The 24808-nt window shown below is 41.5% G+C and overlaps 2 protein-coding genes and 1 long non-coding RNA gene across 5 annotated transcripts in view; 1 reads left to right on the top strand and 2 right to left on the bottom strand.

Moving 5' to 3' along the window:
- LOC143213042 (uncharacterized) overlaps window positions 1-3549 on the bottom strand; it is a 98431-nt gene extending 94882 nt beyond the window's left edge. The window contains exon 1 of the long non-coding RNA XR_013009850.1: window positions 2263-3549. This is a non-coding gene — a long non-coding RNA (uncharacterized LOC143213042). The remainder of the gene's footprint in view (window positions 1-2262) is intronic.
- Window positions 1-23439, top strand: part of Nlg-5 (neuroligin 5) — a 251955-nt gene extending 228516 nt beyond the window's left edge. For all 3 annotated transcript variants that reach the window (XM_076432492.1, XM_076432490.1, XM_076432491.1), the window contains 8 exons: window positions 2561-2858; window positions 7386-7538; window positions 8158-8358; window positions 12771-12963; window positions 14572-15058; window positions 18064-18337; window positions 18408-18554; window positions 19347-23439. In XM_076432492.1, the coding sequence (XP_076288607.1) occupies window positions 2561-2858; window positions 7386-7538; window positions 8158-8358; window positions 12771-12963; window positions 14572-15058; window positions 18064-18337; window positions 18408-18554; window positions 19347-19993 (2400 nt within the window). In that variant the 3' untranslated portion in view covers window positions 19994-23439. The remainder of the gene's footprint in view (window positions 1-2560; window positions 2859-7385; window positions 7539-8157; window positions 8359-12770; window positions 12964-14571; window positions 15059-18063; window positions 18338-18407; window positions 18555-19346) is intronic.
- LOC143213041 (cytochrome c oxidase subunit 5B, mitochondrial-like) lies at window positions 23168-24499 on the bottom strand. Its single transcript, XM_076432494.1, has 3 exons — window positions 24234-24499; window positions 24007-24086; window positions 23168-23439 (listed from the first exon to the last, which is right to left on the bottom strand). Exons 1-3 carry the CDS (start codon window positions 24316-24318, stop codon window positions 23230-23232), a joined length of 375 nt encoding a protein of 124 aa, XP_076288609.1. The 5' UTR covers window positions 24319-24499; the 3' UTR covers window positions 23168-23229.
- Window positions 24500-24808: the final 309 nt, after the last annotated feature.

The following is a 24808-nucleotide window of genomic DNA, read 5'->3' as shown; positions in this document are numbered from 1 at the left end:
TTCCCTATTTTTCGTCTCTGTTCGTTCTCGCGCTCGATTCCTGCCATCACCGTTCTTGTCACAATTATTCACCTCTTTCCAGGAAATACTGAAACGGTGATTTCAATATTAACGCGGAAACGGAGATTCCCCAGCGTTATTTCCGCCCGTAAACTTTCGAATATTTTGCCATCAACGCGTCGAAACCGTTACTGAGTATATACACATTTACATACGCGTATCTCCCAACTTGGTGCTAACATTATCCAGTGATAAACACTTTCATTATAAAATGAAAAGCAAATGTTCCGTATTATACTTTTACGAGAGAATTATAATATCCTCTTATCCAACCTCAACGACTGATTAAAACATTTGAAATGAATCTTGTTGACACTGGAATTGCAATTGACATTGAATGTTTAGAATAATTAATTTATACTCGAAAATTCCTCTAATGTTAAGTTTGAAATTAAATTATCGTATAAGAACTCTTTTCAAATTCGATTCTCCTATTTCTTTAAAATTATACAACTATTAAACAGCATTATTACAGCAATTATAATGAAAAATTGTACAGCCTGAGGGGAGCGGGGCACCTGCTCTGTAAGATAAGCGGATGATCAGCATCCAAAGCAAGAGGCGGCATAATTCTGGAATAACGCGAGGGTGGGGGTGGTTAAAAATAAGGCCAGCGGGGTACAAATTTTTTCACGTCCAACCGTCCCCTTCCCCTGCCCTTTTTATTATTCCTCCGGTAACACCGACGATCCTCGCGTTAATGGGAATTCGTGATTTTAAACCCGATGCGACTCCATCCACGTTCTGAACGGGGGTGGGGGGTGGGTTTGAAGGAATGATCTTTCCCTCGCGGCACCCGGAGGCGCAATTAACGTCGACGCGTACCAAACGAGATTTATTAGCTCTTCTGGTATAATTGCTTCCAAGAAAGCCGGCGGACTGCAACCTTCCCCCCACCCCCACCTGTACAATTACGTCTAACGAAAGCAATTATCGAGTTTCGTCGTCGCCCTTATTCTAAGCCCTTTTGAACGGAGAACTCGGACCAGTTTGTGACCGGAAGTAAATAAAAACATAGGGGCAATGGAGGGGGTGGGGAGTGGAAATATATTTGCTGGCGATCGGGGTGACAATGTTAATATCGTCCTTCTGTAACTCAGTGTTGTCTTTCCGTAGTTACCTGTGAACGGTGTGCATAAAGAAAAAGATCTTTTATTTACCTCGCACCGTCTCGCAGGTCTGACGTAATTAATTAAAATAGCTTGTTACAGTCAGGAACAAAAAGATACGCCACGTTCTTTTTGTTTTTGCCATAAATGCGTTGAATCCAGTCTAGCAATAAGTAATAATTGTTTCTGGACATTTATGGCTCTTAAAAATTTTCAAAAAATACTAAAATATAAAACTCCACGGAATTTAATACGATTTTTATTTATCTCAGATCTACGAAGGCTACTATCACTTTCTTAGAATTTGCCTACAAAAATTAAAAATTGCATAGACACAACTATCGATTGGAATTTACATTTAGCATATTGTGAAATTAATTAAAAACGCTGGGTAAAATAAGACAGTAAAGAATGCTCTTAGTTAATTAGTTCACGACAAGATTGAAATTAGAGCATACAATATGCAAATATAATACGTACGTGCATTACGGCACATTATCAAAGTACCGTTGTAAATCCGGCTGCCTCGACAAAGTCTATTTGCGACCGAAAAGGGGGAGAGGCTAGAAATCGGCGCGCACGTTATTTATTCACGCGACCATATCGAAGTGGCACAGCATCTGCGGATTGTTGCAATTCAGTGAAGCTCTCGTAAACCACAGATAATCGAAACACAGAAGGTAATTAGGTAATTAGTTTCCGGAAACGCGAACACGCCGTGCACAGGTTCGTGTACATAAAATACAGGATTTACATTTAACTCAGTGTTGTCGCCGTTAGCGATATTAATGTCAGAGAACTCCCTATCGGCCTGCTGCACGCCGATTGAAGTAACGAGCTATTTTCGTTGTTATTCGAGTTGCGAAATTCGTCGGGGTAAGGTGAAACGACTCGCTAATCCGTGACAAAGATGTTTCCCGTGTGTCGTATTAACTAATTAATTTATTCGCAACGCTCTCCGACGCGACGGTTCTATTACGCGAATTAAATCCACCGGGCTTCGGATTAAAGAGGCTATGCGCCTAGTGTCCTGTGGAATTGTAATACAATGCACCGACAGTTGACGTATAACATATTAAATACTTTGTCTTACCCAGAGTCGCCGGTCAGGGGAATTCACTCGAATCGAGGGGAAAAAGTTACCCCCTCTCTGCCAGTGCCGGATTAGTCACGTGAGGCTGTAACACACGCAAGAAAGAGACATTCAGTATGAAATATTTCAATACAGAGGTCGTACAAAATAAAGGTGGCACTACACATTATTAATATAGAGAAAAATAAAAAATGTATGAAGTGATTGTTAGTAAAATTCTTGTGAAATTGCATGATTTTTCATTTGAATTTGCAACGAGAGCTCTGCTAACAGAAGTTTCCAACTTTCTTTGCCGCAGGACTTGAACAGCAGACACTTGGATCCTGTAGAAGTGTTTCGAGGTATTCCGTACGCGGCACCGCCCATAGGAGACCTACGATTTCGACCGCCGATTTCTCCGATTCCTTGGGAAGGTATCAAACTGGCGGACACGTTCGGCGCTGTCTGCCCACAGTACTTCCCGGACATCACCAATGACACAGCTGCCCTTTCGCAAATGCCTCTGGGCAGGTATCAGCAGCTGAAATATTTGCACATGTTCCTGACCAATCAGAGCGAGGACTGCCTCTTCCTCAACCTGTACATACCTGGAAGCGGTGAGGATAACGATCTTTCACCACCCTTCGAATTTCCAACTATGTATTCTCGAACGTACTTTCGGGTAAAGTATTGTTGCTAAGAGTTAATGGATCTGCCCTAGAGATCGTGGTTTTGAACGTGTATTAATAACACATGTTATCTACTTTAGTGTCATTTTAAGTATACACGTGCATTAATGCATCCTCATTTCAGTTTGTATAATTTTTAGAACACACATCAGAGTTGGGCATTGATCGATTAAAATTTTAATCATGATTGATTGATTAATGTGTACGATTAAAAAAGATAATCATTGAAAAATCGACGATTGATTCCATCGATTGAAGAAGTTAATCGTCAACCGTTGATTAAAAAAAGAAATCATCGAAATATCGGAGACTGATTCAATCAATTGATGAAGTTAATCGTCAATCGTTGATTAAAAAGAAATCATCGAAAAAAACATAAAAGCACGTAAACAGAGTTTGTATTATAGACCAAATGACAATACACCTAAACTAACTCAGTTTACATTTTTTACAGTATTCATACAATTTTGATTCCGTATTTCATTTCGAAATTTCAGCAGTTAATCAATTATCCGATTGACGATTACAATTGAAAGGAATATAATCATTAATCGCAATTAACGACGAAACTAGGAAAATTTAACCGTTATTCCCAATTAACGATTAATAAGTATTTGATCGTTAACCGCAATTTTATCGACTCAACTAGGAGCTTAATTGTTAATTGCGATTAACGATTGAAGTAGAAATTTATTCGTCAATCGTTGATTAAATTTTTGCCCAACTCTGACACACACATTGATATTAATTTATTTATCGAGACTAGGGTTTCCCATATTCTGCGGTTGTTCGTACAACAATAAATTTAAATTGCCGCATTTTTAAGCAGTCATTTGAGATTTAATTACAAGAATATCATACAATTATACTATAATACTATACTATAATAAAAGTATATGAATAAGTATAAGAATATGAAATATAATGAATTATAACGCTCAGACAACTGCGTATTGATTTTTATGAGAATCATTAATTAAGTTGTCGCAGTTTCGAATCACGTGTCAAAGAAAATGTTCTTGATTCGCGACGCATGTAATACTTGTAACTAATTAACCTATATTAATAACATACTACCAGGAAATTTCAAGCCGATATCTATCATCTGTTTACGGTGCAGTGCAGTGTTACGAAACACCTTACTTCTCGAAGTAATTAGTCCCGAAGTAATTAGTACCTTTATACAGGGCATTGTCACCAAAGTAAGAGCTCGCGCTCGTATATCATTCGACGACCGTTAAACTCGAGACCGTGTCACAGACTCCACATCGAATTGTCATTAAAAAGCTCGAACTAATTCTACATTGGCGCGCAATTGCGGAATCAACGTCGCCGACGCGACGCGGAGAAAATCCATCGGGTAATCATTTATCGCAGAAATAAAACCATTCAGTGAAAGAAATTTCAGAACATCAATTTCCAAGTATAATTAAAAATTGTTTATGCAATTTTCAATTTTTGTAGGCAAATTTTAAGAAAGTCCAATTAAACGAAATCTTATTTTCAGTGGTAGTAGCTTTTTTAGATCTGTAATAAATAGAAATCGTACCAAATTCTTCCGAAATTTACATTCCAGCATTTTTTGAAAATTTGCATTCGCAGTCTAATAATTACCATTAAAATAAGCTATTATTAATCTTCAGCTAATTTTCCACGAAATCATATTATTGTTACTTAAAATCGCTCAATTTTAAGCACTCATAACTTTCGAAGCCGTGGACTCCGAACATTAGAATTTGGATTTCTGACATTCTCTCGCAAAAATCTACGGGGTTGCATTGGAAAAAGTTTCCGCAGGTAAAGTTTAACCTTTGCACATTGCCATTAATCTAACTATGAACACGTCGAGCTCGTACGATTTTTACTGTGAAGATGTCGAAGCCTTTATAAGTTCGTTTGACTTACGGTTGAATCGCGGCCACGCTATTTGTCATTCAGGTCTCGCGCGTCGCCGAAATCGGGAGCGTGTCCGGCGTTGTTATTTGCCGGTCCCGACGCGACGCCATAGGCGACAAACGTGGTCCTCTGCCAATTAAATCGGCCGACCGGATTGTAACACGATAGAGAAATTCAATTTTCGGCGAAACCAATAAAAGCGACGTCGCGTGCTAATCGTACGGCCCCCCGTTTCCGCTTTGCCGTCAATTAAAGAGCGATATTTAGTCGCAATAGTGGCGCGATTAACGACACTTCGGAGAGATATTAGGTACGACGATGGCTGAACTGCATGACGCCGCGCGGCGCGGACTAATCGGACGAAAAATCGTTTTCGATAATTGCGCGCAGACCACGTTCCATCCACCTACAAAGTATTTTTTTTATTTTCCGCGACCATAACCTTTCTCGTTAAAGTAGATTAAACGTCTACGGCAGCGGTCTCCAACCTGGGAGACGCGGACTATTGCCAGGGGAGGCGCCAAAATTTTTTAATAAAAAGTTAATTTTCGTACCGTAATATGTACAAATAAATGAAACGTAACAGTTCTTAAAACGTGTCTAAACAAACTTATGTGCTTTGTTCCATACTGTATTTTTTATACCGCCTCAATCTTTTTGTGGAAGTAGGGTAAGGTTGCTTAAGTCGCGTACCACCTGAATTTTTAACGAACTACGGCGACAACAGCGCATACAACGGCAACCAAATATACATCTGAGTCAACCAAGTTGCTTTACGTATTATTGTCTGCCATAAACCAGCCTCACTATAAATCCTGTCATCAAGTAAGTTTATTGCAATTTTCTTATAATTTTCTGCATATGTTTGGTAGTTAATCTTGCAAGTAAATTATTGATAAAATTATGTTCCTTATTAAATATAAATTCAGTAGAATTTACATAATCGTTTGGTCGAAACGAAATCGTATTCATTTTATTCAGTTAGGTTATGTTCACTTTTTAAATTTAACTTGTGCCCATATGAGATTCCTAAGTCGTACTACCTCGTCAGGCGAAATAACGTCAACGCAGAATAAAGAAAACATAGAAAATGCGGCAAATAAAAGAAACGTTTAATTAATAGAAAGGAATTGGCATTAAAAATTAAAAAGAAGAAAAGCGATTGGTTTCGTTTTATTTGCGGAGAAGATCGGGAGGAAAACATGATTCAATGCTTGAAATGCAAATCATGGGTGCACAATGTACGCGCTGGAATTGACGAAAAAACAAAAAATTTGTATGTGATGTTTGTACCAACTGAATATCTATGTGTCATGTAAACAGATTAATGAAAAATACGTTCTAATTATTATTGTTGCTTAATTGAATTCTTAGGATCGACTTAGGCTATAGGTGGTACGACTTAGGAAACCGGTTCCTTTGGTCGTACCGATGTAAGTTTTTCAAGATTTAGTTTATTTTACGTGAAAGCATATAGATTTTCTAATTTCGGTATAATAAATAACGACAATATTAACACAAGTTTTGAATAACACATTTAATTTCTATTTATTTGATACATCCTAAGTTTCACACGGTTTTTTTCTAAGGGGTACGACTTGAGCAACCTTACCCTATATCCTGCAGTGTTAAGCTTGTTATAAAATATGTGCTTCTAGCGCATTAAATAAATATGCCAACCTGAGTGGATAGTTCAGGCGCGGAAAAAAAATTTTTTTCGAGGAATCGTAGCAGCATGAAGGTTGGAGACCGCTGCAGGAATCGCGGCAATCTCGATCTCGGTTAATGAAATGTCCGGCCCCCCGAAAATGGGGTTGGCTTTTTCGAAATCGTTCCTCATCTCGAGTTATATCGCTTGTAATAATATTTTCGAGTTACTGTTACACGACCGAACAAGGAAATGAGGAAACGAAGTTAACCGCGTAACGTTCTACCAGATACGCAATCTGCAATCTTGCTGTCGGACGAAATTATTTCCCCTGGCCCTGCGAGCCCTGCGCGGAATAATGAAGTATTTTAATCAGGCCAATTGGACGGCTCTGTAGTTTTGCAGTCTCGTCTTACCTGAAGGGGAACAGCTAATTAAATCGCAGTGACGTCATGTTCGCCTAAGCACTGACCACTTCCACTGAAGCGCATGAAGTGTCTGTACAATTATGCAGACCGCGAACGTCTGCTAACGAAATTGCTACTGTAAACGTTGAGACCGTTTCACTGGTCACGAGAATACACTTTTCGAATAATATTTGACGTCCGCTTATTGCAATTATGTAGTATTATTAAATTCGACGTTCTGTGTGCAGATTGTAGACACTACCGCAGACGAGCAAGAGCTTTTTTCTCAGAATTTGTACAAACAAAAAGGATGACAAGTTTACTATTATTTATACTATTTTACTACTAACTCTTTCAATGAAAGTTCTCTTCTCGTATTTAAGTTTGTTCACTTGATAAATGTTGTCTGACAGTTTTGTCGCGGGGCGCGCGTTCAGATCTAATTTATGGTTTGACGTACGTGTTACAGGATTCATTAATGATCGTAGTTATTAATTGTTGCAGGCTCTCGAGGGTTAGAAGCCCCGTATGCGGTGATGGTGTACGTTCACGGTGAAAGTTTCGAGTGGGGAACCGGGAACGTCTACGATGGATCTGTGTTAGCCAGTGCTGGCCACGTTATAGTGATCACGCTTAATTATCGTCTAGGAATCTTAGGTTTGTACTCCAGAGAATTCCAAGTACGAAGAACACAAAAATCGGGCCCAAAATCTAGGAACCCAAATGGGCCGAATTGTTTGGTCACTCTTAAAACATAGACTGGACTATCCCTTTAAAAATTCTCATTATCCTCAAGACAGTCGTTCGGCGACACAGTTAGGTCGTTCGATTACATGATGAAAAAAAGGAGATACGAATTTCGAGCGCGGCAACGTAATAATTACACACTGGCCGGCAGAGCCATAAATCCGACGAGAGAATTAATATTTCATGGTTCTGTAACCGTATTCAATTACAATATCGGAAATAACCGATACCGCGAACGCGTTTCCTGTAACCGAGGTACGGCCACTCGATACGTAAACAATTTTATTACGGTCCCGGATAAACAAAAAACTAGATTCCATTTACGATAGAAATTCTAACAGCCCGGCGAGTATCCCTTTGCTCGGTTATAGACTTCTCTTGTTAGTTAATGGAAAACAAGGTCGCGTGGTAGGGGGCAGATGAAATCGAAATAGGATTGGGATAGGACAATAACAACGCCCGAAATATTTCCCATATCCAGTTTCCGCCAGTGAAATCACCGAATCGCTAACAATTGGCGATGTTCCAGGCTTCCTGAGGACTCGGCCGTATCCAGACAGGAGTCCAGGATCCGGCGGGAATCTGGCCTTGAAGGATATCGCCATGGGGTTGCGGTGGGTGCGGGAGAATATCGCTTCTTTCGGCGGCGATCCGACCAAAATCACGCTAATTGGCCACGACACCGGCGCCGCGCTCGTGAATTTCCTATTGCTCGCTCCGTACGGCAAGGGTAAGTTAATCTCTCGTTTTACTTAGCAATATATCTGCTCTACACAAGCAAACAAATCTTATGTTACGACCTAGGGTCGTGTAATCAGGGACGAATAGACAAGACACGTAAATAATTTTTATTCAGTAGGAGTGAATGTGTAATACAAAATTGGGCTGAGGAACCTTTCACCAGACATTTTGAACTTGTTTTATTGTATAATACCGTAGATTTTGACGAGAAAATGCTGAAAATCCAAGTTTCAATCTTGAGACACCACTGGTTCAGAAGTTATGCTTGTTTAAAGTTCAGCGATCTTCACCGGTAAGCGAGTCCTTGTGCTGCCATCTAGCTTCTGCGCAACATGGTGGCGCCCTTACAGTGAGAATCTCTGAACTTTAAACACGCGTAACTTTCGAACCAGTGGCTTCCCAAGATTGAAACTTGGATTTTCGGCATTTTCTCACCAAAATCTACAGGATTATATAAAACAAGTTAAACCTGTCTGTTGAAAAGTTTCCTCGTATTCAATATTTTCGATGTACACAAATAGGTAACAAATGTCTGGTTTCCTCGGGTGTAGTTTAACCTACAACAATAACCCTGGTCTCATTTTAAAACTGGACGCTTCTGCTTTCATAAGATATCATTCATCTTTGCCTAAGATGTTCATATCAATTCGATCATCTCAGTATTATACTTTCGACTCATTGAAATGATTGAAAGGAGGAGAGCACTTTCACTCGACTTCAATCTGCCAGAGCTGATTCAGAGAATAAAGGTGGAAGAGCAACGGGCAGAATAATAGAATAGCGCAAGAACCGGAGAAGACCAACTCCGCATAGATTCTCGAAATTAGATAACTGTGACGGATCGCACGCGTAAGAGGAGCGATCATAGTTGTTCGGCGACGGCCTCGATTCAGCGGATGACGAAGGACCGTACAATAACGAGCGGCATCGAATGAAAATCGATTCGGAATAGAGCAGAAATATCGCTGTCGGGCACGATTAGAGGGATCGAGCGCGGCCGACACTCGATAGATTAATCGGCGAGAGATTAGTCCGGCGAAACCAGCGAGCCGACAATCGAGATAGCGGGGAGATCTCATGCAAAAAAAAAATACACGCACACGAGCAGGCGGCTAGCAAAAAAGAGGAATCCGGAAGAGAGGAGGAAAAATTGCGCGTATCGATCTCGCGGGGATGGTGACAAATTGCGTAGGTTCGTTTTATACCTGGAGAACCGAGAATGTATTTTTTATTGGCATCGTACGTGTCCGGCCAGATTGGAGTTTCCGGATCGTTTCGAGTCCGCGTCAGAATGCCCGTCAACGGAAACGGAATCGGTATCGCGTGGTGACAATAGAGACGTGAAAATTTGCCAAGGAAAATATGCGGACACACATCCGGCAGAGTTGCGACGAGAGCTACGTAAATACACTATCTCGGTCTAACATTGCCGGCCGACTTCCTGCGCGTCGTCGCCCGGAAGTATTATTACAGGTTAATGACGCCCCGGCAGGTGACCCCGGACCAGAATTCGCCGGGAAGTCGGCGAATAATTGAGGCTAATTTGATGGCCGGATAGCTTGTTTGCTGATGTGTTCGACGCGTCCGTTAGTATTCGGTACATCGGAGCGACAAGTTCCGAATTTCTCGTTCGCAAACGAGATATGTACACAGTGGCTCGCGAAAGTTTCCACGGCAGCAGCTTCTCTTGCGCGTAATGTGATAGTTTCATTTCCAACAATTCTTATTATGAATCCAGCCGGCACCTCTGGAAATATTTCCAATGCGGTCTTCTCGTTGGAAAAAGATTCCATGTGATATCTAAAACTGCGGGGTGCCCAAGGTGGTTCGGAACCCACCTAGATACAAATGCGACGTAAAACAAGTAAATATTATCGTTGCCAAGAAGATATCAGCTACGTACGCGAAGCTGCTTTCATCTTGGGGTCGACAAAGAGCAGGAATGAAACAGATGGATTGCAAGTGGGATTCGCGCGGCTGTCTGAATCTGTTCCTCCACCTAGACCATTTCCCGTTTGCTTCCGGATGCAGAGGAAACGCGGCGAACAGTTTACATCTTGAGGGGTCCGTCTCGGTTGGCGTGCGCTGTCTCCGTGCGCCAGAGCAGCCGCAGGAAGCGTCGGCGGAACAGCTTCTACTCTTGGTCAGAGGCTGCGGCTTTTTCCGTTTCGCTCTTCGCTTCTTTTTGATCCCGATACCACGGTATGCTAGCGGACGACTAACTTCCGGTGAATAAGGGGCTACGAGAGCTTTCCGATCCATTCGTGGCCGCGCGCCGCCAGAATGCACTTGAGTGCTACCGAAGAGCGCCGCGCCGGGAGGAAGTTGATGCTTCGACCGGACAACTTTTGCCCGGGTTTCCTCCTTTTACTCTTTTTCTCGCCCTCTCTTTTATCACTCTCTTTACCCGGGCATATGTATTTACGTCCGGCCTGGCCGCGAATCACCGACAGAACCGGTGAATTTGCTCTCTGAAACTTTTGGGAACTCACTCACTGCTCCTCCCTCGAAGTTTTCAAGGAACTGGTGCAAACGTTTGCTGCCGCATTAAAAATAATGATTGCGCAGGCTATTGTCATTTTCGCGGTAATCACCGTTAATTCTCTGGTCTTGGTCGAATGGGAGCAATAATTTTGCACTGTTTTTTATACAATCCCGTGGAATTAGATGAGAGAAGTCCACAAATGCATATTTTAAAGCGCGGTGTTCGCTCGTTCAAAAGTGGCTGAAAGGTTCTGCAATCTCAGGCGTTTCTGAGCGGTATGGACGCCGCCATATTGATGTTTACTAATCCGCTAGGTTGCAGTACAAGCAAAGTCAAGCGAAGGTTGGTTATCGTTTAATACTATATTAAATACCAAATAAAACGTACCTAAGAGCAGCCTGTCCCGCAAGTGAATTAAAGATCGCGAGATCTCAGGAATCACAATGGCGGTCGAGTCGTGCGAGTCCACATGATTTGTATTTCACGCGCGCGTTCTCGCGGCCGGAACTTGCCGAATCTACATTTCTAAGGTGTAACGACGATTTAACGTCCACGATGGAACGGTTCCAATGGTCGTGCTGTAAAATTTGCACGGGTCGAATGAAGTCATTTGCATGCAGGATGTGACGTTTAATCGCGTTGACGAAACGATAAGAAGCTCCGAGGCTCTTGAAATCGCACGGACGTACTGCTCCTATTTTTCCTCTTTCGATAATTTCAGCGAGTCGAAAATAATGTAACGACATTCTTAAATTCTTCTTTATCCATTTTTTACATAAATGCATAAAATCCCTCTGTTGACTTCCTAAATCCGTCATAGTCGTCCAACGTGTAAGCTCTACTTCCGGCAGATTTTCCGCGGCATTTTGCAAGGCGAATCACAAACACAGGGTCGATCCTTGAGCATGTATGATTTCGCATGTACCCGTTGCAACGAATTCAGATTAGTCCGACGCGATACCGGAGGGAAATACGGTACAATACGTGTCCAATGTAAACGTTCTCCGATCCCGAGGGGAGGAGGGTATGGGGCAAATATTTGCCTTTTACAGTCTCGTGCGAGCCGGTGTAATTTTCGGAAAGCGATATTTGCCCATCAGACGACCGTGGATCCACGTTTGATCGTATTTTCGGATCGATGGCCATTTCTCTCGCGCGAGCACCGTGTGTTCTCCTTTTTCATCAGAAGACATGAAATTCGGGTGGCTGGCACACGCGTATCGATCGCAAATCGATACCCGAGTCGATTGACACGAGGAAAGGTTGCTTCGTGCTTAATATTAAATTACCAATTTCAAGTACGAAAACTTCGCTTTGTAAATATTAGGTATCCCGCGGTGAATTCGCGAGTTTATAGTAGAGTCAACATTTGCCCGAAAGTCGACGAACTTCGCCGATCGATTGGCCTTAATTAATTAGCAGCCCTCCTCTCCCCTCCTCCCGACCGATAATCCGTCGGCGGATTTCCTTTTCTGTACATAGAACATTCATTGACTTCGATTCAATGGGCGTGTGTGTAAATATTAGCGTCGCTTCCGGACGCCTCGGTGAAAACGGCCCTAAACGGTGGGACACGACAAACTTTAAACCACATTTTTAATTTGAATGACTCTTACAGCACTGTGACTATTACTAATAATAATTTAGGTGCAATTAGTGGGGCGTCTCTACGTACACGAAATATTTTTAATTTTCTTGTGTCACACAATTATAACCGGACTTATGTTCCCCACCGCTATGGGTCGCTCTTTTGGGACCAACAAAGGCGCTGCCTACTCGATCCCTGATTTTAAACGAGAACCAGTTTCTCCGCATTTTATAATAACGTAATTTTAATGACACTTTACACACAAAAATGGCAGGGACAGCAAATGATTCAATTATCTCAGTTATGAACGGTCTAATGGTTTTTCCAGGTCTGTTCCATCGCGTGGTGTTATCAAGTGGTTCAGCGTTAAGCCCATGGGCCTCCGTTCACGATCCAAACGACCTGCGCTTAAAAGTAGCGGAGCAAATAGGATGTTCCGCGGGAAACGACGAAGATATCGCCGACTGTCTGCGCGGTGTGCCTCTCCGCGATCTTATGGCGGTTGAACTTCCGGAAATCCGGTAAGATACTAACCGTTTACGATCTTATCCCAGGCTTCGCTTAACATCTATGGATACTTCAGCGTATTCGCCTTCATTTTCACATAAACAAGTCCCATAAACTTCTCGAAACTACATATGAGACAATGAAATTACCTCCAGAAAACATTCCCGAGGGGAACGACTGGAAATTCTGAGCTACCGCGTCGCCGTCGTTTCCTATTATTCAATCGCAATATTTTCGAACCGACTAACATAAAATTATTCATTTCAAATCCCACTTTGTATAATACCTTTCTAAGCAGTTTCATCATTTATCCGAATTTGAGAAAAAATAGTAGACATTCCATTTGAAAAGCTGAAGGTGAGCCTCATGTTTCGATAAAATAGCAAAGTAATTAAAAACAGATTAGCAACTTTTGTCCGAAATATTTTCTTCTACAACAAATAACTTACGAGTGGTTTGAATATTTAATTTAATTAACTAGGCGTTGTTACTCTGTAACCTCACCAAAGCTCCGAAAGCGAAACGGGATTTACGACCCCGCGAAATTCGGGGGTCTTCGGGGGAGGGGTATACAACAGCGCTTTCCAACATTTATGCTACTACGACTCCCCGAAAAAAAAATTTTTTCGCGCCTATCTTTTATATTTTTAATAGATACAATAATATAGACAAGTTTTAACCCTTAAAAGTATACCAATAAATTGTTTACATTATTAAATATATCAGTATCGAAAGTATTATACCAATTTCATATCCATAAAATTTTAAAAATCCTGGGGAATGGAAACGTTCTAGGTCGGAATAAATGTTTAAGGTGGTAGACTCCTTTTTCCAGGATTGTAAGAGTGCGGGATTCGCCTTCTCATTTCTCGACAATACAAACACGGAGTTTTTCAATAGTCAAAAACGCTAGATAAGATCGATCTAGGGCGCTATCTCCCTCGAAAGTCCTATTTTTCCGTTTCCGAGGCGTAATTTGGATTATTCGGAAGCATAAAGCTGCGCATGTACAGTTGGTCACAAAAATATTGGGACAAAATCGCAATAGATTGGAATTGTAGAGAAAATACTAAAAGTTGCATGGTCCAATATTATCGTCTTTTTAAGAGTGTCCCAATGTTTTTGTGACCGACTGTAGCTATTTTCAATACTACATGCTGCCGAATAATGCAAATTACGCCCCGAAAACGAAAACATAGGACTCTTGACGGAGATAGCGCCCTAGATCGATCTTCTATCTAGCATTTTTGACTACTGAAAACCCCCGTGTTTGTATTATCGAGAAATGAGAAGGCGAATCCCGCAGCCTTGCAATCCTGGAAACGGGTCTACCGCCTTAATTTCCGATTTGAAATATGTATCTCCGAGTGAAAATGGTTAAGAACTGTTAGGTTCTATTGATTTGTAGATATTATGGTATGAAAATTAATTTTTCATTAATTACCGTGCATCCCAGGTTGGAAACTTCGGACGCTTCAGATGTATCAAAGTATCGGTAACACGCGTAGCGATATTATCGATAACAGTATCAATAGCCAGGCATCTATGATGATGATTGATCGAGTCATTTTGCGCGGTAATTTCTCACGTGAAATCAGCGAGACTTGTCTTTCATGATGCAGATTCGTGCCGCGAATAGGACCGGGCTTGCCAGTGGACCAAAATAACCCAGATCCAGGCCTCGACATGGAGAGAGCCAGCGACACTTTCATCAAAGTGCCATTGATATTGGGTGTGTCCACGACGGAGTCGAATCTCGACTTCAACGCGGACGACATCCAGTACGGATTCGAAGAGGATCATCGGAATCGCATTCTGAGAACGTTCATCAGGAACACATATGTTTATCATCTGAACGAGATCTTCTCCGCGGTGAGGAACGAGTACACGGATTGGGACAAGCCTGTCCTACATCCGATCAACCTTAGGGACTCGACTATGGAAGCTCTGAGCGATGGACATACAGTAGCCCCACTTATGAGGATCGCTTTTTATCATGCCAGGAGAGGGGCTAAAACCTATTTCTACCACTTCAGCCATCAGACCAAGGACACGACCAAGCTACAGACCAAGGACAGCGGCAAGCTACAGCCCAGTGATAAGTCCGACGTACGGTTCTTCTTTAATCTATCTGTTGGATATGCTTGTTTCAATATTTTTAAAAGAGAATGTGGAGAAACGTTTAATCCTTTATAGCTCGTGCAATTTTGCATTTGTATGTATGCAGTTCAGATTTATCAATTGTATTTTTTACTCTAATCTTTTACTCTTGTTTTTATTCGCAGTCACAGTAAATTTAATTCTTTGAAGACTGAATCCATTGATAGTTTCTAGATTATAATCAACCTTTTTTCTCGACAATTTATTATATATTTTGTTTGATAGTTTGCTTGTTATATATTTTATTATATATTACTTTTGATTTATATACGAAGGGGAAACATCAATTTTATTTTAACCCGGTGGGGCACTTCCAAATTTATAAGAAAAACAAAGCATTAAGAAGAAGATTGATACAAAGAAAATAGATTTTTTAAAGTCCTCGGGTTAAGAAGTCCGCTTAAGTCCCATTCAAGTTAGTCGACGCTTGTATTTCCATGAAAGTCTTTCAGCCAGTTTAGACTCTTCTCGGCGAGTTCGAACGGCCACTGAGGTCGCCTTTGCGTGTAGCTCATCAAAAATGCTAGCCACTTTCTCCGGATGAGAAGTAAGCTAAACAAGAGAAGAGACAGGGGATAGGCACTCGTCGGTTCAGCTTAATTCAATCGCGAGAACGCAATTCGTGCTGCTCCGCTTTCTCGTTTCCTCGCGCTGAAGATTGCCCGATGCCACTCCAATCTTCCGCGTTTCCTTGCCATCGATTCCTCGGCTGCTTCGCTTCGTTTCGACCTCTCGTTTCCCCCGCTTAACCGCTGCCCATGATTCCGCGATGAAGCTACTGATTTAATCAGACGCCCCGAGAGCCTCGTGGATGACGCTCGCATTATCGCCGAGGTCTCCTCCGCCCGGTGTAAATTAAGCGTGACGTTATCCCTCGAACTTGCTCGCCGCTGGAATCTCGGAAGTTCGCGTTATTACGGCGATGCCTTTCCGCGTCCACCGTTGCCCGTGGAAACCCAATGGAGATGGTTTTTGAACCAAGATCGGCTGCACGGTCATTCACCGCAGACTACCGTGCCAGATTGCCAAAATTTAATCAGGCTCCCTCGATCTGGGTCACCGGGAAATAACATGGACGCGTGTCGTTTACACTCACTCACCGGAGAAAATCGTACAATGATCAACGGATATTTTAACTAAATAAATATTCTCTAGATTTAACAACTTCTACAGAAACGGAAGTGATAGGAATCGTTTTCTACGTGACCGAAATTGACATTTTCCAATCGTCCCAAAGCACAGTAGTTCATAACACAGGGTGATTCTGAGAAATGGGACAAGTTACTGCACCTTTTTAAGTAAAAATAGAAAAAAGTGATAGAGGAAAAAATTGTATGCCATAATACGTTCTAATCTCCTATGAACTTATTTTTCATGTGGAAGCACCGATGCACCCGCCAGGTGCAATTGCACTTTATTCTTTAATGAAACCCAATGTTTTTGTTAAACCAATCAATCCCTTTTATTATCCTACGTATAAAGGTACCAACCCGAGGTTATCGAAATCCATTTTTACTGAAAAAAGAGCAGTAACTTGTCCCAGTTCTCAGAATAAAATTTAATTCTCGATTACAATGGTTAGGAATTATGAATATAACCATAAATATTTTATATAAATCTTACGTAAAATAAAATGCTATTACATTTAGCATAGTATAAAATGTATAACGTTTTGTATAGCATCTCCAAATATCTAGCCATAATTATGCTACATACTAAGCACACAGTGTCCAGATAATTGCATTGCATCAAACTGCATCTGTATCAACTTCCCCCGGTCTCCCCTTCGCGTGTTGTTAGATAGAAATCGACTGACGCGTCTGTTCAAACCAGATGATGGTTGGGAGCAAAAGTGGAGGGGGAAAAGTTACCCTCTCTCTGCCAGTACTTTCGCGACCGAGACGAAACGCGTCACGTGACCAAGTCGCGGCGGAGAAGGGGAAGTAGTGGGACACAACTGAGTCAACGAAAGGACAGTATTCTTTCTTTTCGATCTATTTTCTATTGTAGACCCACCCCCGTGGTCTATATAAGAAGAAGCCTCTGCGATATGTATTCCCGGCGCTGCGCGGCTAGTCCAGTTCATAATTCATCGGAGCGTGTTCGTCGGGGATAGCAACATCTTGACAGAGGAAGTTAGGGTTTACTGCACTAGTTCGAAATTGTCGTAGCTACTGTTCTCCGGCAGTAAGCGGACAGGTCGTAAACCTCCGAGTTTCCGAAGGGCCAACATGAATCACAGCATGGCCGAAAGTTAATAAGTTTCGTCCGGGAACCACGGTTAATAGCGATTTACTGCGTTTGCTCGCCACGCGAGCCAGCTGTGTACACACAAAACGAAATTTAATTAAACCGAAAGCACGTCGACCGCGGAAAGGCGACGCGTTTAATAAGTTCCGAAAATCTTTGCGACAACGTGTTCCCCGATTAATTCGAAGCCTCCACGCGAATGTCAAGAACGGACAACGGGACGAGAATAAAAAATATTCAGAACAAACTAACGACTCGTTACTCGTCCTCGTGAATAATGATTATCGGTAACTAGAATAAATTTCTCATCGTTGCTAATGGGTACTGGTCACCGAAATAAATCCTGATCAACGATTACTGGTTGCCAAAATAAGTTTGACGCAACCAAAATTTGTTGATTGAGGAGGCAGACTCGATTTCAGGATTGCAAGTTTGCAAAGATGGGGATTTTCAGTAGTCAAAAGCGTCCTATTTACAAAAGTCCTATTTTTACGTTTGCGAGGCGAAATTTGTATTATTCGACAGCATGTAACTGTCGCGGCTTTATGAAAACAGCTTCATGCGTAGCTACATACTTTCAAATAATGGAAATTACGCCTCGTAAACGTAAAAATAGGATTTTTAAAAATTGCAATTCTGGAAGCGAGACTACCCTCTTAAACGCGCATTCTTTCCATGCTAAAATAACTTGGTGATTGTTCCAGCGTCTCGGAAGCATTCGTGGCGAGGACATCCCTTACATCTTCGGGCTGCCATTGGTGGCTGGGGGAGCTTTCTTTTCACGGAACTACTCCCGCCAGGACCAAGGCGTGGCCGAGGCGGTAATCACGTTCTTCACGAATTTCGCGAAAACCGGGAACCCGAACGATCCCCACAAAATCGAATCGGTGGACTACGGCACGCCGAAGGAGAAAACGCGATACCGCGGTCTCACGTGGGAGCCATACGAAACTGGTACACAGCAGTACTTAACCATTGGTGAGTCCGCAACTTCTTCCTAACGACCGAGCACTCAAGACAAAGCTTTAACTCCCTTCTGTTTCATTAGCTATGAAACCAAAGATGAAGAGCCACTACCGTGGCCATAAAATGGCGGTCTGGCTCAACTTGATACCACAACTTCATCGACCCGGCGACGACGACGTCTCCATGCGCCACCATCACTTCCGAGAACGAGGCGACCACTTTTATGCGGGTAACTTGCGATTTTATTGAACATTTGTCTAAATACAGGGTGGACCAATCTTTGTGGTACAGATAAGGTTTCGAAGACATTTTGTAGTATGTTTGTACTCTTCGTGCCTCACAAGTTGGGATGGGATCATTTTAATAACAAAGTTTCATATCACATAATATTTCAATCATTATATTTGAAAAGTGTTCATTTTATACAGAATGATATCGAACCTCGGAACGAGTACTTACAAGTTTCGAAAAGATACTTACAAGTACTTCGATGTTGAAGGGAATCGAATCTTCCACAAGTAGTACCCTAATCTAAAAAAAAAAAGGAGAACGGCATAAAAAAATCAGAGAATTTCTGATACGATATTCATAAAAGTTTCGAATCTGTTCGACCAAGATTCGAATACACCTGCAAGTATTACATCCATTTGCCAAAGTATTTATAAAAGGTTCGAAACTATCTGGCATAGGTTCGAGTATACTTAGGAGTTCTAAATTCGAATCTATTTGCGAGGTACTTGATCACATCCCCACTCACAAGAAGTCTCCTGGCAGGAATTCGTCCGATTGGGTCATTCCACCGGCACTTTCGGTTCTAACCTAATCATTAGCTAAAGTATGTGACGAGACAGCCTAACGATTGGCTGTAAGTGTGGACCCCCTTTGCCCCAGTGCCGTCTAGACTTCTTGTGAGGCACGGAGAGTACTATCCTCAGAGTACTGTCCTCTTAACCTTATCGGCACCACGAAGTTTGGCTAAAATTCTTTCTACATCAATCAATCAATTATAAATCGCTTTCAGGACCAGTCCGGGATGAATGGTACACTCCGCTGCCGCTCATAGGAACGACCAAGACCAGTGCATCCTCGACAACAGCGTGCAGCACGCCGTCAGGCGAAGAAGGAATCGCCGAAGACATCACACCGATCCTGGACGACTCGGAAGACGACGCCGAACTGTTGCAAAGATTGGCTTCCCGCCATTACTACAGCACCACAACTGCCCTAGCAATCACTGTAGGAGTCGGTTGCATCCTCCTGGTGCTGAACATGTTAATATTCGCTGGGATCTACTATCAAAGGGACAGGGACAAGAAAAGGGCAGCGATGGACTGCACGCCGAACGGCCAAGAATCCCTTCCGATGACGACGAGATCATCTATAAAAGGACCGGACAGTCCTAGATCGACTCAAGAGCCGCCGCCATCTTACACGACCCTAGCCAGAAGTCCCTCTATCCAGGAGCACCAACAAGTTCTCCAAAGCCAATCGCTGGACACGGACGAACCGGTCAGAAACGAATCGAAATCTGGCCACGGGACCAACAACGCTATCCACAAGGATCCGATACCCCCGAAACCGCCTACCAGGACAACTAGCTCCCTAAGCACTACCCCCGGCACCAACACCATCAAGAAACGCGTGCAGATACAAGAGATATCCGTATAGCATTAGGGGTTGCCCCACGAGGGCAACTTAAAAGCTAAGAAGGTAACTTTCGTCGACTTCGAGGCGATCAGCGAGTCCAAGTTCTGAATCGATAGATAGGATTCAAGATCATGGCTGGATCTACTTCGGTTAACTAGACCGAAGTCAGACAAGTGCGATCCAATAGGAAACCATTTCGCGAAGGTACAGCGCGACCTCGAAGAACAACACAGTGTCCAAGTGAACAAACAAACTGAGTCGATCAGAGATAACGCGATTGATTGACATTACGGAATACTACGATAGAATGCTAACTGCCATTTAATCACAGGATAAAAATGTTCCTTCGTACCGCGAGAAACTGTCTACGGGAATTTATATCGTTCCCTAGAGCCATTGCCATTTCTTGCACAGTCGTTCTTACGGTGTGCGAGACTTCTTCTCGGAGATACTTGAGCATGTCCTGTCAAACTCATTGTCGACAGAATTGACTGTAATCGGGTGGTAAAAGCTGCCTAATCAGATCGAAGCTCTTTAACTGCGAATCAGTTAGTATTCTTCGAGTGTTCTTCTCGTAGCTGGCATCCTGGATCGATCGATGCGGTATTTAGGTTAATATCCTGACATACTCCTAACTTCCGGTGACGAGCTAAACTCATGGGTCACCTCTGCGTGTCTCTTCTATCCCAACTACTGAAAGTCGTGCACGAATTCGCACAGATAATCAATAAATAGGTAATGTTTATGCTACACAGTCCGTAGGGGTGAGCATTGTAAAGGAGGAAGAGTCGTTGCGAAACTGACTTCTAAAAGCTACATGGTAATGTTCTGCGAGTGTTCCACGTGATTTCTCGTATTGTATGATTGGCCAAGAAATTTTTCGTAATTCCGATTCATGTCATACACACATACAGAGAGAGAGAGGGGGATGAATCATATGTATCGAAGATAATTGAACAATGATAATGTATAGAATATTATCGTACGCTAAATTAATACATCCTTTACGTCTGATATTTTTATACTTCGTCTGATTAATTTTCGATTGGTGTCAACGATCTCTGACGATGTTGAATTGTATTTGTTCTCGCAGGAAATATTGTACACGTTACCATTACTCGGCCTGTATAGTCATCTTCATGAACTCATGGTATCATCGTTCATCGACAAAAATCGATCGGAAGACCCAGCTCGTGCGCGTATACATATACTAGACACATATACATAGTTACACGAGTGTTCTGTGCAAAGCTCAACGGTCGAGACTAACTAAAAAAGCTAACGCGCGAGTATTACCTAATCGTTTAAGGTCTGGGAGAGTCTGTTTCAGAAGAAAATCCTGGTCGCAACGTGTGCTCAAAATGTAATCGTAAAGCGGGAAACGATTTCGTTTGAATTGATTTCCTCTTCGACCAAGTAATATAAGGCACCATTTCGGTAGAGGTGAAGAGTGATTTTTAAGGCAATCGATAGAGACAGGATCTGAACTGGCAAACGCTGACGTAAATCTATTCTGCGATCAACCTTTCTTTCTCACGTGTCTTAAGGAGGTAGACTCTCGTTTCCAGGATTGCAAGGGTGCGGAGCCTTGTCGTTTCTCGATAATACAATTTGGAGCTTTTCGGTTGTCAAAAGCGCTAGATAAAAGATCAATCTAGACCGCGATTGCCCTGAAAAATCCAAGTCCATCCCCGCGAGGGGCCGAGAAGCTCGAGCTGCCGCGCGGTCGACGCAGTCATAAAAAAATAGTTTCCCTACACGATCTCTGTCCCTGCTCGAAACAGGTGATGGGAGCTGGATCGCGACCTTACTGTAGCTATATTTTCATAAAGCTGCGACAGCTACTTACATGCTGCCGAATAATGCAAATTGCGCCTCGTAATCGTAAAAATAGGACTTTTTACGAGTGATCTCTTATCTAGAGCTTTTGACTACTGAACAACACCATCTTTGCTTTATCGAGAAATGAGAAGGTGCATCCCGCACCCTTGCAATTCCATTAACGAGCCCTACCCCCTTCCCTTAGCACTCGAGTGACGACTCAGAGTCACCACTAAAAATTGCTGTACCATTATTCAAAATACTGTTTACAATGTTTACATTATTAAATATGTTGGGATCTAACCAATAACTAAACGTTTAAACATTTAAAAAATGTCATATAGAATGGAATTATTCTAGGTCGGCAGAAATGTTTCATTTTCGAGATAAAATAGCTCCGAGTGCAAAGGGTTTTAACTTCTTCGTTACGAATAAGTGAGACGGACCAGTGTCATGTCTCGACGCTATTGAAATTCGCGTTAAATTAATTAATCGAATGAAATCGATGAAATTCTAGAGGAGTATGAATTTATAATCAAACTGTACTCACTCACCGAGGCACATGAAGTAACGAAAAGCGTATCGGTACCATTAAGGACATAACGTTTTACTTAGGTAGCATAATATGCACGGTGTCGCGTAATTGTACTATCGATTTCAAATCATTTTGAACTGCATCATCCACGCGAATAACGTACACGAAGGGAACGACAGCTAATAACTTATTGTCCGCGAATGGTTCAAATTGCCAACACGTTGTGACTATTCGTTGATTGTGTGAACGGGATATCAAGCACGGAACAGTGAAATTTAAACAGTAGATTAGATGAACCACCTTTGTAAATTTCACTGTAAAACAATAAAATGCTGATTTCTAAATATATTACAACCTCCCGTTCTTATGATTCTCCTTTATATATAGCTGCGTCTCTAGGACTACATATATCAGGTAATCTCAATAAATATAATATACAAAAACTGTTTTATATATCAGTATAATATTATAGAAATATTTTTTAAAAATGCTCACTTTCTCTAATATCTTGTTCCTCCTAGTCCCATCTTTTTCTATTTCCTTTTCTGGAAACGACACAATTCTAAGTACTTCTCAATTCTAAGTAAATATTAAAGTAAAGCAGTTTGAACAAAGAAATCTTTTCCACTCTTTCACTCTGCGCATTATATTTCTTCACAGGGATAGTACCTATAACTAAACAACAATAATACAGCTGTTGCTTCTTTTAAACACATATAAAAACTTCCACGATTTACATAATTTATTTTCAATTCCATTATTCAAGTGTCGTAGTCGCTAACATGTTATCTTATGAAATACGAAGATGGGACATGAAAGGGTAATAAATAAGAACACTCTTTAATGTAATAATTTGTTAATTCTATGCTTTAAATAATCCACTAGTTAATTTGAAACCACATTAAAGAGGAGCCTTCTCTGTAAGCTTAAACCAATGACCACATTCACAGCGCCTAGGTTTGCCTTCGTGTAACCACATCCAGTTCACATGTGCTGCGTCTGGTTCACAAATACATCCAATGATTCGACTTTTGAATACGCTGGGTACTAGATTTGGACAGTCCTTTGAACTATCTGATGCTATTTGAACAGCCTTCATGTAATACGGATCCTAAAATGAACAAATCATTTGCCTATGAACTATTCTATAATAAACATACAAATGTCTGGGTGAGTTCTGTAATGTTTAGTGATCCTTATTAACATTTCCAGTGCCCTCTATATGAAAATCATCGGTATGAGATCATCTGTATGAAAATCAACTGCTGTTCGTGTAACAATCACGGTGGTCGGTTAGGATAATTCCAGATCAGATTGTAGCTAATAAGAATTGCATTTTTGTGAACAAGTAAATGTTAATATGTACTTTACTGACTGGTATCCTATTAATCGGATTTTTATGGTAGTCTAAGCCAAAACAAAGTAAAGTGTTAAAACAATTTGCGATATCTCATATGAGAATGTATACTATATATGTCTTAAGTATTCTCTGAGTGAATTCAACTTAATAATCATAGTGTAATTCACGAAAGCTATAAAGTTTAGTGTCGTACTTCTAAACTGTGTTGGAAAATTCGAGCAATATATTGTTTTTCATTAATTTATATGTAATTATCATTTTCGATGGGCGTGATAAAGATGAAATGTAAAAGTGAGACAGTATTATGTTGAAACTTACAAAATTACCAGCCGCTGCAGCAAGAAATTCTCGCTTTTCTAACCCAGTAGCGAGATCGAGAGGATCAGTCCACTCTGTATCTGTGACAAGATGGAATCGTGAGTAAAAAAGACATTTTACTGACAAAGAAATAACAAATTGTGTTATCACATTACGTAATACGAAGACGCATGAAGCTTAAATAAAAGATATCCTTAACATTTATTGAAAGAGAATCTACAGTTTACCTTTCTTAGCGCTCGAATATACTGCATTACGGAAGAATGTGCGTCGACACGTCTGGAAAACAGCACGACTACGTAACCATGCCATTTTTCAGATTGCACAGTTAGCTACTTCACTGAACAGAAACGGTCTTTCACGGCACAAACTATTCTCTCTCCGCAGTAGCGAAAGAGTGTTAACTGAACGTTCTTCGATCGATTGGTAGTTGGACGAATTTTCATGAAACCACTGAACAGTGTCTTCTTGCGTCTGGCACAAAATGCACCAATGGAGTTGGGGTTGGCTCTTTGGCGCACAGATCTTTTGCGCACAACAAGATGGCGCACGGACGATTGCACACAGCACGATTGCGCACACGGTTCTTTTCACTGATATATATATATATATATATATATATATATATATATATATATATATATATATACTATTTTTATACTACTTTTACCAGAAAAAGGATCATGAAAACAAATTCGAAAGGCTCAAAAAAATAATGCAATTTACACTATTCTTTTAGTCTCTTATTACAGACGAGATATCTCGACGGTGCGGGGCTTTTGTGAACCATATTTTTCAAGCT

Source organism: Lasioglossum baleicum, chromosome 10, assembly GCF_051020765.1.
Source record: "Lasioglossum baleicum chromosome 10, iyLasBale1, whole genome shotgun sequence".
Taxonomy (NCBI): Eukaryota; Metazoa; Arthropoda; class Insecta; order Hymenoptera; family Halictidae; genus Lasioglossum; species Lasioglossum baleicum.
Note: the sequence above shows the minus strand (reverse complement) of the source record. Positions and strands in the feature narration are given on the sequence as shown.

Bases quoted from the DNA above. Each gene is read 5' to 3' on its own strand.
- LOC143213041 (XM_076432494.1), bottom strand. From the start codon at position 24,318: ATGGCATGGTTACGTAGTCGTGCTGTTTTCCAGACGTGTCGACGCACA. The intron at 24,087-24,233 runs GTAAACTGTAGA...ATCTTGTCACAG, and splicing joins ATATTCGAGCGCTAAGAAAG to ATACAGAGTGGACTGATCCT. The intron at 23,440-24,006 runs GTAAGTTTCAAC...TGTTCATTTTAG, and splicing joins CTGCAGCGGCTGGTAATTTT to GATCCGTATTACATGAAGGC.